Source organism: Pinus tabuliformis, chromosome 7, assembly GCF_031772625.1.
Source record: "Pinus tabuliformis cultivar Carrire ecotype Pingquan chromosome 7, CPIR1, whole genome shotgun sequence".
In the NCBI taxonomy this organism is placed as follows: domain Eukaryota; kingdom Viridiplantae; phylum Streptophyta; class Pinopsida; order Pinales; family Pinaceae; genus Pinus; species Pinus tabuliformis.
In genome coordinates, this window is record NC_142293.1 from 1718665270 (window position 1) to 1718680290 (window position 15021).

A 15021-nucleotide genomic window follows, 5' to 3' on the forward strand; every position below is an offset into this window, starting at 1 on the left:
TTGCGCTATCTCTATTTGCCTCACAACTTCCTAAACAAGCCCAAGCCAATACTTAACGAATTTCTCGCTTGCCCAAATCCCTATTTCCTTACGCTGTTTCCTTGCGAATTAGCCCCTTATTAATTAGGGAAATTCCTCAATTGGAATTGCGCAATCCTCATAGGCCTTCCTCTGACTGCATGCACCACCTGTACAATTCAGATGATTATACAACTGATAGTACACTGTCCCTGAACTCCAATCTCAACTGGGTAACTCTCAGATCTGACATGCATGAGTTATTTATGAGTGAATCATCAGTTAACTGGTTGATCACTGCAGACAACACCACACTACTAGACCTCCCACTAGTTCCTCCAACAGTTGGAACTAGTTTAACTGACTTTAACTCAGTTAAACTGAATTAATTAATTACAACTCAAAATGAACTCAACTAGGGCTCCTATAATATAGGAGATACTCTACATGACTCAAGTTAGACCCTCAACTTGAATTACAATTTTATAATGTGATGTGGAATTACAATTTTATTCCTAATTTAATTCAAGGACAAAATTAAAAAAAGATTTTTTTGTTGCATTTTCAACATGTGTCTCGTAGCTAGGTTTAGGTATTTGATGTCAAAAGTTTGAATGTTTTGATGCTTCCATTGTATTGAGATAATTAACTTCATGCTTCTATATATTTGTATTTGGTTGTACTTGTTGTTGAAGTTTTGCAGGTACATAATCTTCAAGATGTTGAAGATGTTCATATAAAACATGATGAAGGAAGTTATATGAATAAGATGACCTTGATGTTGTAAAAAGGAATGAAAGCCATGAAATGTTTTCCAATGTTATAGAAGAAGGAAGTGGTTGATCTCCCCAAGTTAAGAGGGAGCATGGTTAGAAGAAAATAATACATCTCCCCAGTTGAGAGGGAGGGCATATTATGATAGTCATGATGAATATCTTATAGAAGAAATCGAAGAATGAATAGATCTGCAATATATTGAGGATGTCTTGGTGCTACTAAAGAAATGAAAAGCTTCCGAAATAGTTGAATATAAATAACTAAGTGGCACCAAGATGATGAAGAGCTTTGAAGGTTTGTATATTTGAAATTTTTTTACTGATTGGGTTTATGTTTGAACAGGTAAATCTCTTTGTAAAGAAGGACGAACATTTGAGAAGCATGCTTGAACAAATGGATATATCTAGTTTATTAGGAGACATGAAGCATTTAATGCCGAATGCTTGGGAGGACATCGGGCCGACCTATGTGTTGATGTCTAGATCCCAAAGAGGGAGGGTGACGTTGGTCTTGGAGCTTTGACCTTAAATACACACCTAGATCCCTGGGTTGATGGTTAGTTAGTAAGCCTAATGGTACCTAGACTTGGCTGAAAACTTTAGTCCATCTTAGGCCCACCCGAATAGATTACCATGGTCAGGAATCTAATCCGCAACATTGAGTGTGCTAGAACTCTTTGTAGTTCATTTTGGAGATCTTCCATGTACCTTTATAGATATGGGTAATTATGAATACCTCCCTAGTTAAGAGGGAGTGTTGAAGGATGTAACTAGTGTCTGTCGTCATAATTGTACTTGAGTCATAATGAAATGTATTTAACAAAAGAAAGAAAAATAAATTTTATTATTAAATAAATTGACTTATTCAAGCATAGGCTTTATGCTTGGGTCAATTGTTTTTAGGTCAAAAGCCTCCATTGAAGGCTTCTAGGGGTTATGTCAAGTGTTCTTGTCCATGTCATATTGTAAAGAACCCTTGGGATTTATTTGTCAAAGAAGAAATTTATTTTATCGTAAAATAGGTCAATTAGGCCTCCTCCACCAAGTCGGCCTCAAACTGGACAAGTTGACCTAAATTGGGCAACAAAATCACTATATAAAGGCAGCGACGCAACTTCATTTGTCACTTACTTACAACAAGTTCAATCTTCAACTTCTGGGGTCAGAAAAGTGCGAATTTCAAGGAAGAAGAAGAAGAAGAAGAATAGCGAAGGAGAAGGAGGTCTTTCACAAGCATAAGAAGTCGAAATTCTCTCTCTTTTTCCCACACGTGTGAAGCTGTTGGAAGGGCCAAAATTTTGCAGTTGCTGGGAAGGTGGAAATTTTGAAGCTGCTGGTGAAGCTGGGGCTGAAATTTCTGGGTTGATGCTGCTGGACAAGAAGAGACTATTGAAGTGAGCTAAAACATATTGGAATGCTGACTTGGTGGAGGAAGGTCTGTTGGTCTAGGGTCTTGGGCCATCTCATTTGAATTACTGAAGGAAGAGTTCCTGACAGGGTTTTCCCCAATATAGGGGTTTTGCCCTGGCTGTGCGCCGACATCTGGTGTCCTTGATCTTCACGTTTTGGGTTTTGGTAATTTCTTGATGAACTAAGTTAAAAGGAGAACATAAGAAAAATAATAATAACTGAAAGAAATCATAAGTAATTATCGACAAGAGAAAATCTCTCTGCCTTTTCGATTTTCTAAGACAGAGGGGTTGCGACACTTAGGGCAAACCTCCAAGAGGTTGCCGCTAGGGGAAAAAATATAGGCCTTACGGCCTGCAACAGGGGCAAAGAGAGGCCCTTAGGCTTGCGGTCCATGGAGAAAGGCCCTAAAAAGGGCAGCTAAGAGCCTTAAGAGGGCTGGCGGCTAGAGAATGAGGCCCTTAGTCCTACGGCAAGGGTGTAGAAGGGTGTCAGAAGGCAACAAAGGAAGGAAGAGGGCTGACAGCGGGTGTTAAGGCATGCAGCCAGGGGTATGATGATAGGGAAAGAAAGGGTCACGACAAGGGTTATGGGGCAAAAATAGTCTAGTGGCTGACCAAGGAAGGTGAAGGAAACCGCGACAAGGGCTATAAGGGCTAATGCTAGGCCTAGAAGGCCTAAAGAAATTTCAGACCCCTGCAAAAAATTGAATTTTGCTTCAGATCTACTGAAATTGCCACAAAATGCCACGAAATCTCCTCTAAGGGCTAACAACTTCCCCTTTTGCTTGAGTGTTGAGCCTGGGGGCTAGCCGGAGGCTAGATCTTGCCTTCCTAGGCCTAGATTTGCCTCAAAACCCCAATGATATTCCGTGAGAGCTTGAAGATTCACCTGCACAAATAAATGAAAATTTCCCATAACCCCAATATATATACAAAATTTGAAAATAAACCCAAAAACCCCAACTGCTGCAAACAAGGGTTAGAATAATTTACAAAATTATTTTACAAAAAAAATTATATACAAAATATATACAAATATACAATGCTTGTAAAATATTTTTTTTTGAGAAATAAATTCTGAATAATGGCAATGGATAAATGTATTTTTCAAAAGTTAGAATATTGGCCACACCCTTTTGCAAAGTAGAATACCTAATAAAAATTCCTAGAGCCCAAATAAGGTCGGCTCCTTCCTATAGTCCGTGAAATTGGAGCCCAAGGGCTAGTGTACCTGTAGATCTCTATAATTTTTCTCAAACCAAATCGTTAGATCATATGATGAATCAGATCACTTAAGATAAAATTTTATTCTTACCAATAGAATGTCCTATCATTTACAAATGAAATAACAATGAAACATAATATAGGATTAGCACATAACTAACACAGACTTCAGATCAATGGAACAAGAACACCATGAACTGAACTCGAAAGTCTTTTTATTATGACATTAAAATGTTCCTAGTAGAGCAATGGCTCAATACCAGTGTTACAAATTTACATCATCTAGAGAGGCCAAAATCAAAATTCTATGAGAAGCAAAATGGCTTCTATTTATAGAGAAATCCTCCAAGTGGAAAATAACGGCTAGTTGGTTTGATCCCCGTCAAAATAATCTTGACTGTTGATAAGAATTTGATCATCTTTTAATCTCTGCGGTCGAAAATATTTATTTTGGGGAAAATTTCGAATTTCACTTAAAACCCATTTTTAATTAATCCAAAAATTAATATTTTGGATTAATTTCCTAAAAAATTTGACTTTGTATTAACTACGACGGTCCAAAGGCTTAGTTTTTCTTAAAATATCCATGTTTGCCTTAGTGTGGGGGACCTTTAAAATTTGACTTCTTTTTGACCCACGATTTTTTGCTTATTTTCCACTTGGAGAAATTTGAATTTCGCTATAATTATTTTGCCTCTAAATTAATTAATTTTTTGTCTTAGGGTTTAATTTTAATTTAGCTAGAAAAATTAATTAATTGACACAAGAGGAGATTAATATTTTTTTCCACCCTCAAATACTTTAGCCATGGTGTCTAAATATGAGAGACCATGCACTAAAATATTTTTTACATTAGATATTACAAATAATTCAACCCTCAATAGGGGAATACACATTCGTTATAGACCCTCATGACATTAACCAATTCTGCGAGACAATATGATCTAGTATAGACCAAGTGATTTGTAATAAAATAATTTAGCCTAATAGCTTAAATTATTCCTAGACGACTATTACAAAGACTCGATATAACCCCAGGACTCACCAAAGACCTTTTCAATGATGATTGATGACTCATGAGCTACCTACTGCCTTGAGGCTTGTAATTGTTTTGTATTTTCTATTTATATTTGCCATTGGCATATGTAACACATTTAGATTTTGATGACTTAATGAGAAAACTGCTGTATCTTGTCTTTCTCTTATTGGATCATTGGTGAATATGTCACAATTGTATTTGTATGCATAAAGTTACTTTGTAAAATTTACATCTAGATGAAGATCTATGTTTGAATCAATGAATTTGTATCATGAATAAGAATTTGTGTAAGAAATATATATATATTTTTAATAAAATAATATATAACGTGTCCTATTCAGGGGGGTCAACGTCTGGTGACTTAGGTGGCTAGTTTGAAGACTGGTTCTGGTTTTTAAAACCGTGGTTATAAATGCATTAGTCCCAGCAGTAGGATGTGCAAGAGATTAGATAGAGCCTCATAGAGGTTGAGAAATATTGTTTTGAGGAGTTATAAATCACAATGAGCCTTCTAAGAAGTACCCTGTCCTATAGGATTGATTAACAGATTTAGCCCTTCAGATGGAAGCTTTACAGTAAGATGCTTCATCTCATTGATGCAGTGCATTGAGGCTGGTTACTCAATCATGTTTGGCACGTTTATTGATGCTGTTATATAGGAAATTATTTTAATCAGGGATAATGTCTTTATGTTGGTGCAAGATGTTGACAGGACATTAGTGTTAAAAGCCAAGACTTGGATTAATTGATAAATTATTATTATAAAAACCAATTATCTTGTCAATGTGTGATTGCTTCGTAGTTCAATTAACCATAATATTTTCGTAAGTATATAAATCTGCATCTGTGCTATGTAGAGGGGGAAGGCCAATTAACCTTCAGAGGATATGGGAATGTTGGAGCCCCCTTAGGTTGCTTGGTCATTGTTATTCCCTTTATGTTGAATATTATATCTCGTGTATTATATTTTTCCCTTTCCAGTTGATTATTTTGGTGCCTTAGTGTCCATAAATTCCTAGACATACATTGATATAGTAGCCATAGGAAAGAAATAAACAAATGTGAGCTTTTCATTTTGGTTATTTTTCTTCATTTTGTATGTATGTTTTGCTTAACATGCACTTACACTTCGATGGATTTTAATTTTAATTTTATTTTGTTACGTGTTTGGATACATTGATATAGTAGCCATAGGAAAGAAATAAACAAATGTGAGCTTTTCATTTTGGTTATTTTTCTTCATTTTGTATGTATATTTTGCTTAACATGCACTGACACTTCGATGGATTTTAATTTTAATTTTCTTTTGTTACGTGTTTGGCATTTCTTGATTTGATATAAATGGCATTTACTTGTACTTGATTAATGATTATGCTTCGGTATGTTATATTTCATTGTCCTACTCTTTGCTATCAAATTGTTCACATCTCAAAATGTTGCAGGTATTGATGCAGATGGAGGCGTGAGAATTCCAGCTGCATTTTGTGGCATTTTGGGGTTCCGTCCTTCACATGGGGGTGTTTCTACTGTTGGTGTAGTGCCAATGGCCCAGAGTTTTGACACTGTAGGTAAGGTTAAAATGAGGTGGTTGCTTTTAATTGGTTAGAGACACTCAACTTGATTTTCTGACAAGTAGTACGAGGATGACTCAATTTACGTTTGTTTACTTATTTATGGACCCAATCTAGTATTTTAACACCTGACTTCTAAATTTTTGCTGAAAATTATTGTTGATAAGGAGCCCTGAAAAGGCACTCTAGGAAAGGGAATACTATACAGCAAAATTCTTTCTTAGTAAGTAAATAGATGATAAAATAAACTTCACTAATCCTTACTATGTCGATCAAGTTCCATCGGGAATATTGAGTCAAAAGAGGGGAAGTACTATTGATTTAGAATTATGTGTACAAACCTTGGAATTTCTGGTCTAGTGAGACTGAAGTTAATTTTATTGGTTGTGGTTTTTTAACTTTCTACTTAGAATTAGTAGAGCGACTATGGTTTAAATCAATTTACATCCTTTTTACTTATTCTCGGATTACAACTCCGTTTAAGCATTCTAGGAAAGGGATTTTGTAAGGAATTCTCATGATAATAATCAAACCACTCAATAAATAAATTCTGCAATCAACACATGCTTTCCTGATAAGACCACTAGAAATAGTGTAAAATGGGGGAAAATTATATTAATGTTGACTAGGTTACAATCCATGGAATTTGCTTGAATGTTCCCTTTTCATTTTCCATGAATGCATCCACAATAAGGTGTGCTACATAGGGTGGTTGACATGATAATAGTTTTAGCTACTATAAGTGAGGTTACAACAAGATGAGCATTGAACATTATGAAATTAAAAAAATTAAATTAAGAACCTATTAGAATGTTGTTCTTAGAGCTTTGTTGGAATCTCTATGTTGCAAGGATTCCTTTAGTTCTACTTTATATTCTCTACATTTGAAGTCAGGTTACAACAAGATTAACATTGCATCTTAGGAAATTAAAAAAAATTAAATTAAGAACCTATTAGGATGTTGTTTTTAGAGCTTTGTTGGAATCTATATGTTGCAAGGATTCTTTTAGCTCTACTTTATCTTCTCTACATTTCCAGAAATAAATCAATTTAGGTATTGTCTTGTTGTTGGCTTTCTTTCAGTACAACTTACAAACTAATTTGTATATTATTTGGATTTTTCTGTTTTAGTACAATTGACAAATAGTGTGATGAATCAATCAAAAGTTAGCATTGGTGAACTTAGGATATGGAAGTAATCAAAGATTGATTAGCTATCTTACATATTCTAGTCATTGCGATTCTCGATGACAATCTTGATATTTGTTTTTTGCTAAGAAACCGGATTCGCTGAAAAGAGGCCACAACGTGTCCGAATCACGTTAGGACACAACGTGTCCTGATTTTGGGATTCGAATCCCCAAAAAATGAAACCCACGGGCATAAAAAAGGTGTCGTTCTTTAAGTGTTTTACCATTTCTCTCTTTCAGTTTTGCATACATTGAGTTGTGGGCAAGAAGCTAAGGGTGAGGAGCATTCGGCAAGGAGATTCAAGCACCAGGTAAGAGCATTTCATCTCTATTTTTTTTTGCATTTCTATTACAGCAGTTTGTATATGATTTTTTTTTACAAATTTGTGCATGTTTTTTTTTTTTTATAGTATTCATGGCTCAATCAAGGGCAGCAGTTAGGGGGCAAAGGAAGGGGAAGAATGTCTCCATTGGAGATGCCCCTCCTCCTCCAATATCATCAGAGTCTACTGCAAGTAATGTTGAGGGAAGAGGAGGACCTAAAGACAACATTGAGAAATATCCCTTGGGGAAATATGTCACAAGAGAGGATGGGACAAGCACCAAGGGGAAGGGAGGAGGCAATGTGCAATGGAGATGCAACTTTTGCCACATTTCTTTCAAAAGCACATATTACCGTGTGAAAGGCCATTTGTTGACTTTACCAAGTTGTGGAATTGGAGCTTGTAAAGCTGTTCCTCTACAAAAGAGGAAAGAAATGGAAAAGGAGTTCACTGTTGGTATGGAAAATGTGGCTGCAAAATCAAGAAAAACCAAGAATGAAGACCCCCTTCCATTTTTGAGGAAAGGCACCACCAAATTTCCATTTGAGAGTTCTATTGGGGGACAAGCAACAAAAAGAAGAGCAATTACACTTGGTCCAATGGACAAGATTTTTCAAAAAGAGAAACGGGAAGAGCTTGATCTCACCATTGCCTTCTTTTTCTATCAAAACTTCATATCATTTAATGTTGCACACTCACCTCTATTTATTGAGATGTGTTGAGCTCTAATTCACGGGTCTCCATCATGGTATGTGCCTCCTGGTTCAGAGAAGCTTAGAACCACATTGTTGACGAAGGCAAAAAAAGAGGTGCAAAAAATGCTTGAACCTATTGTAGCATCATGGCCAACATCTGGGGTTAGCATTGTTTCTGATGGATGGACAGATCCAGCACGACACCCAATCATCAACTTCATGGTGTCTTCCTTGAATGGTCCAGTTTTCTTGAAAGCAGTGGATACACTTGGAGAATACAAGGATGCAAAATTTATGGGTGAGTTATTTATTAAAGTTATTGAAGATGTAGGTGTTGATTCTTGTGTGCAAATCATTACAGATAATGCACCTGTTTGCAAGGCTGCTGGCATGATTGTAAAAGCTAAATAACCACAAGTGTTTTGAACACCTTGCATTGCCCATTCATTGAACTTAGCGCTGAAATCCATTGCTTCTGATGTGCTTTGGATTGGTAACAGTATTGAGGATGCATGACATATCCGTAACTTTGTGCAAAATCATACAAATGCCCTCACTATCTATAAGGAGTACAACAATCTATCATTGTTGAAGATTGTTGATACACGGTTTGCCTCTTCATTCATGATGTGGAAAAGGTTGAGGGAGGTCAAGACCGCTCTTGGGGCCATGGTTATTTCTGAGTTTTGGTCTTTTTGGAGAAAGCAAGATCAAGTAGCCTCTAAAAGAGTGAAGGACACAGTGCTAGATGATGCTTGGTGGGAGACGGTAGATCTAATTATTCAGATCATGGACCCTATCATTTCTTTGCTTCGATTTGCAGATACAAACAAACCCATCCTAGGAGAGGTTTATGAGGGATGGGATTCCATGATTGACACTGTGAGGAGCATTATTCTACAGAGTGAGTGCCCCAAGTATGAGACATCACCAGAGGCCTTCTTTGGTACTATACAGGATATTCTTGTCAGCAGATGGGACAAGAATTGCACACCTTTACATTGTTTGGCTCACTCATTGAACCCAAAATACTATAGCCATGAGTGGCTAAATGGTGGACCTTCCCGCAGATTCCCTCCTCACATGGATGGTGAAATCTCATAGGGGAGGAAAGATGCATTCAGGCGGGTTTTCTAGGATAGAGCATCCCTTGATGAGGTGGAGGATGCCTTTGCAGAGTTTTCCACTGGCACTGGTCGATTTGCAGGATATGATGTGATTAGAGACAGGGGGCTAAGAAGCCCTATTCTTGGTGGGCAAATCATGGGGCAACAAGCCCTCCTCTTCAGCAGTTAGCCATGAGACTCCTCTCTCAAGTGACTTCATCCTCTTGTTTCGAGAGGAATTGGAGCACATATGGGAATTTGTATAGTGTGAAGAAGAGCAGGCTTCAGCAGTCCAGGGCAGAGACAATGGTGTATGTGCACACCAACCTTTGTCTTATTTACAGGCAGAGGGAAGAGTGGTTGAGGGGAAAGACAAAGATGTGGGATGTCTTTCCTGATGATATGGGTCTGGACAGCAATGTTGAGTTGGCATTGGCCAACATGGATCTCAACAATCCAGTGCTAGAGCCTGTTAGATTTGATGGCGGTGATATTTTCGATGGGTCATCCTCCACACCAGCAGATGTAGAGGCGACTATGGATACAGGGGAGGAGGACGATGCAGAGGAGAGAAGTGGTGACCATGATGATGAGGACATTGATGCTGATTCTGATGATGACTATGAGGATTGTTGACTCATGAGTCATGGACTCCAACTACCTATTGCCTTGAGGCTTGTATACCTGTAGTTGTTTTATATTTTCTATTTCTATTTGCCATTGCACTACCTATGTAACACATTTTGATTTGATGACTTAATGAGAAAACTACAGTTGCCAGTGTCTTTATCTTACTATCTTGTAACTCTAAGTTGTCTTTCATTTATGAATCATGATTTATCATTTTATGTGACATGTTGATGTATTTGAATTTGGTATGTAGTATGCATGCTAATTGCTATAATGTTACTATTACTAACTTACTTTGTAAACAATAAAACTAACATCTAGATGATCTATGTTTGAAATCAATGAATTTGTATCATTAATGAGAATTTGTGTAAGAAATATCTAGTTTTTAATATATATATATATATATATATATATATATATATATATATATATATATATAACGAATCCTACGTGTCCTGTTCTGGGGGGTCAACGTGTCTGAATCCGACTCTCGAATCCCTGTATCCTACGCATCCCGAATCCCCGTGTCAGGTGACTTAGGTTTTTTGTGTTTTTTAGTAGGTTTATTTCTGTAAACTTCAAACGTTTTTCTTATTTCTAAGATATAACAAATGTAAATTTCTGATCTATAATTAGATATATAAATAAGCGATTGAAATAGAAATAAAAGCATAATAGAAAATCAAATTGCAGAATACAAGAGTCTCTCACAACATCTATATGGAAGAAAATGATGACTAAATTATGTGATCATAGTATTTCTCCTGTAATATAATGTGATATTTTCATTTTGGAATGTGTTACAACATAAGTGCATGTATGAGAAGGGGAAATAGTTAGTTACCTAATCATGTACAATGGTTCGTTCTATGGCAAGGAATCTGTCCTAGAGTTAAATAAGATATCCTTTCATTCCATGTTATGAAATTGTGGCAAGAGAGTGCTTGGCGGTACACCAAAGCTATGAGTTTCTCTCGAAAATCATCAAGTAGTCATATTATTACAAATTTACATAACTCTAATAAGAAGTATCATAAAGACATTATATGTTTGTTGTTTTATCTGTGGAGATTTTATTTGCCTTTTCCTTGAGTTCACCCGGAGCTGTATTTGGGCCAAGTCTTTGAGACTCATGCATCCCTTTGGTCTTCATTTGGTTGTATTGTTGATGTCACCTCAACCTCCTCTCTTTTGTTTGCTTACATGCAACCATCTACCCCCTTTGACTAATGATTTCTCTTGACCTCCTCTCGTTTTATTATCACTAGCACCCAAATTGCTTTTTGAGTTCCCTTGAGCTCATGCCTGTCCTGAATTCTCTCTCTCTTGATAGGTTCTTGAGTTGTCCACCTTTCTAGTCTTGGACAAACTTAGTGTTTTGTATCATTGTACCTTTGTCACAATTTTATACGTATGTTTTGATGTTATACTAATGTAGGTTTCTTTCTTTATATTGTTTTTGTTATTTTGTAGGAGTTGCATTTGCACTCCCACATTGTATTCAAATTGCTTGTTGTCTTTAGTACCATTGACCTACTTTTGTGGTCATTTGTTAGACATTAATATAATTGTCTTATCTTTTCTATTTCTATTTATTAGAATTTCTCTCCGGCTTGGATTCGCCCTAGGCTCATGTAGAGTTGTACAAATCCTTTTTGCTCTTCCTTTGGTGGTCTTGCTTATGTCTGCATGCTTGTGACCCTCCTTGTGTAGTGACATTTGAGCTCCTCATCTTTGTCTACCTTGACTGGGTCCCTCTTATTATTGCTTGTTCATGACCCTACTATCCATGAGCCTTTCTCTTCTTTGATATTGCTCATGGTTCTTGGTGTTCTTTGTGATTATTCGTAAAGTTTAATATTTTTCCTTCTAACAATGGGGTAGAAGCCCAATGTCACCTCAGCCAAAACCCCCTGCTCTTTACATACTCTAATCGATGGGAGGAGTCCTGGTAGGGTAAGATTACCTTATGAAAGGTATTCAAAGGTTAGGGTATAAGGTGATAGACTAAAATCTCTTACAAATGACTCAAATTTCAGGCATGAGGCTTCAAGAAGCAATACACTTTGTATGAGAGATCTAGAAAGAAAATGCACAAGGACTGGGGTTTTGTGATTTTACGTAGGTCTAGGAAATCCGGAGGTCAAGGAAATCTGGAGGTCAAGGAAATTGAGAGAAAATGGTTCTTATGGTATACTTCAACAAGTACTAAGCTCATACAACCTTAAAAAAAGCCCCCAAGTTTAGGAAGAATAACTAGGGTTTCCCTTTCAGGGCAACACCTAGGGCAAGAGATGGAGGAAACTTAAGTGGATGCCCACCAAATTTTGGGGTCAAGTAGCTAAGACCCTCCATTTGATGCCTAGGCTCTTGAGTCCCTACAAAACCTCTCCCAAGGAAATTTGATCTTAAGCCCTAGTTAGATGTCCTACCTTAAGAGGATCGAAAATTTTAAGAGGAAAATTTATGGCTGAAAAGTAAAGGTGATCACCAAAGAATTGGTTTAGTGCCTTGTCCTTTGGGCATAATGCAGTCAAGGAGGCAATTTAAATGTCCCATGTTGGGCACTGTTTAGTGTGAACCTATGATTACTTGTGTACTATAGATTCAAGCATAACTTTAATGCCTTCACTGTTTTCAATTACAACAGTTTGATACTTCGGTAAGTTAACATTTGAAATATTGCTTAATGCCATCACATATTGATGGTGAATAATAATATGTACCTTTGGTTTTAAATCTCGCGATGCAAGTTGTGAATGGTTATTGAACATAAATCATTTTCATTTTCAAGTTCGTTTTCAAGCACCATGTTGAATTAACTTTCCTCTTCTAAGTTAAACACTCTGAAGCTTGTTCATATTTAGCAATTTGATCCACTATCCACACTTACTTGAAATTTGCTTTATGCCCCTTTGGGTGGATAATGTTGCTGAGCAAGTTGCTTTAGTCAAGCGCAGCTAAAAGACCTCGCCCTTTCTACTTGACCTAGCTTAGTTTGTCTCACACAGAAGCCCTCCTTGGGTTAGGAAACCAATTCCTTAGCCTTAAAGTGGGAGGAAAGTGTTTATTTTTCCTGTGAACTTAGTACCCAACAACTCATCGACCTAGCATATTACAGATATACTGAATGAAAGAACAACTAGATTCTTAACTTTATTAGCGGAAGCAAATTGCACATTCTCAATCACAATGACACAAATGGATTCTACCCAATCAACTGTTCTTTGTTAATATTTATGATTTAGAATTTACTTGGGCTCTTGTCTTGGGATAATGGCCCAACTAAGAAAGATTACGGATGTAAAATGCTTTAGATCTAATTGAGCAGATTAGGCCCTAGATCGATCCTTGATCTCTTTCGCTGATTTGTGTTAAACATACATGGAATGTGAAAAACGAATGTGAAAGATAAGCATTCGATACATCTCTTATTCACATGATATACATTTATAGTACACTCTTGTGACTCTTGGATTCATCTTCCAAGGTCTCTTGGACCTCCTTTGACTATTCGACTTCCACACCATAACCCTTAGTGAATTAGGTGTCCAACATTCCCCCCCTTAATTTAAAGGGGTATGTGTGAGTCCAAGACTAGGGCTGTGATACAAAATGTGAAAAATGCATGGCAGCACTAGGTTGAATGTGCTCTCTGAAATGTTGGCATAAGGGGGTGGTTTAAGGATGACCACCAACACTAGAACGCTTAGTGCAGTTCCCAGAACTTTTCCAAATATGGCAAGAAGTTGAAGTCTTCTGCTAGAGGAAGTGCCCCTAATGCTTTGAAGAGGGAGACCTTCAACCTAGAAAGGGAGGTCTACAACTTGCATAAAAAGGGAGAACCTCAACCTGAAAAGGGAAGTCTCAACCTGCGGTGGTTTAAGGATGACCACCAACTTTGGAATGCTTAATGCAATTCCTGTAACTCTTCTAGAACTGGCAAGAAACTGAAGTCTTCTGCTAGAGGAAGTGCTCCTAATGTTTTGAAGGGAGGTCTCAACCTCGTATAGATGGTTTAAGCCTGACCACCAATCGAAGGCATGCTCAGGAGCATCTCTGTCTCTAGCTACAACTCTGAATTTGGTATGGCAAGTTGTGGCTCAGGCTCACTTGATGTGGCTTTGAAACTTGTAGATGACCATCATTTCCCCCCCCTCAGATACAAGGTGAGAAGATGGAAAAAACTCAACTGCAAGACTTTTCAATATTCGAGAACAAATCCTGTTGTATGAGCGAAATATCTTCTTGGCTTTTGAAGCCCATTGCGAAGAAGCGATCCATCCAAGATGAATCTTTGTTCTTGCAGGAGGCTTGTTTTGGAAACATTTGTGTGAAGAATGAGTATGTTGACCACGATGCTTGCACGGATGAAGATCAAAACAATGATCTTTCGTATGGCCAACTCGATCACAATGTTGGCATTTAACAACTCTTGGCTGCGAATGTGGAGGAGCAGAATCTGGAACAGGTGAAGATGAACTGCCGTGAAGAAACCCAACACTTTGAAATTGAATGGGCTTGGAATAGTCTGGAATATGAAAGGACACCTCCTTATCATATCCAAGACTTGTTCTGTGCTTGTTGTTGACAAGCTCTTCCTAAGGTCTAATGATGGGCTTGGGAAGTGTAGGTTGGACTTCTAAATCTGCATCCACATCTGCTCTTGAATCAACCTCAACTTTACTGTCTTGATTAGTTTCTGCATGTTGATGGGAGTCAATTTTCGACTCAAAAAGGGAATTGTTCTGAACAAAAACAAGTTCAAAATGACGATTATGCTGTTGTAGCTCATCTCGCTGTAAGTGTGATTCAAGTTGCAAAAATTCAATGTTTTCTTGTGCATATTGTAGACAGGTTCTAATGTCAACAAGAGTGTCCTTGTTGATGTTTACCATCCCATCAATAATGGAATGAATTAAGGTTTTAACAGCTCTAATGCATCATCAAGTCGATCCATTTCACAATAATTGAAGCAGAAAAATGGTGTTGGCTTGCACACATAAAAATAGTTCCCACTGCTAAATAGATGTA

General features: G+C 37.2%; 1 protein-coding gene across 4 annotated transcripts in view; it reads left to right on the forward strand.

Annotated features, from left to right (window-relative positions):
• Positions 1–15021, forward strand: part of LOC149255202 (translocon at the outer membrane of chloroplasts 64-like) — a 257950-nt gene that overhangs the window by 79446 nt on the left and 163483 nt on the right. For all 4 annotated transcript variants that reach the window (XM_089460380.1, XM_089460381.1, XM_089460382.1 and 1 more), the window contains exon 4: positions 5912–6037. In XM_089460380.1, the coding sequence (XP_089316506.1) occupies positions 5912–6037 (126 nt within the window). The remainder of the gene's footprint in view (positions 1–5911; positions 6038–15021) is intronic.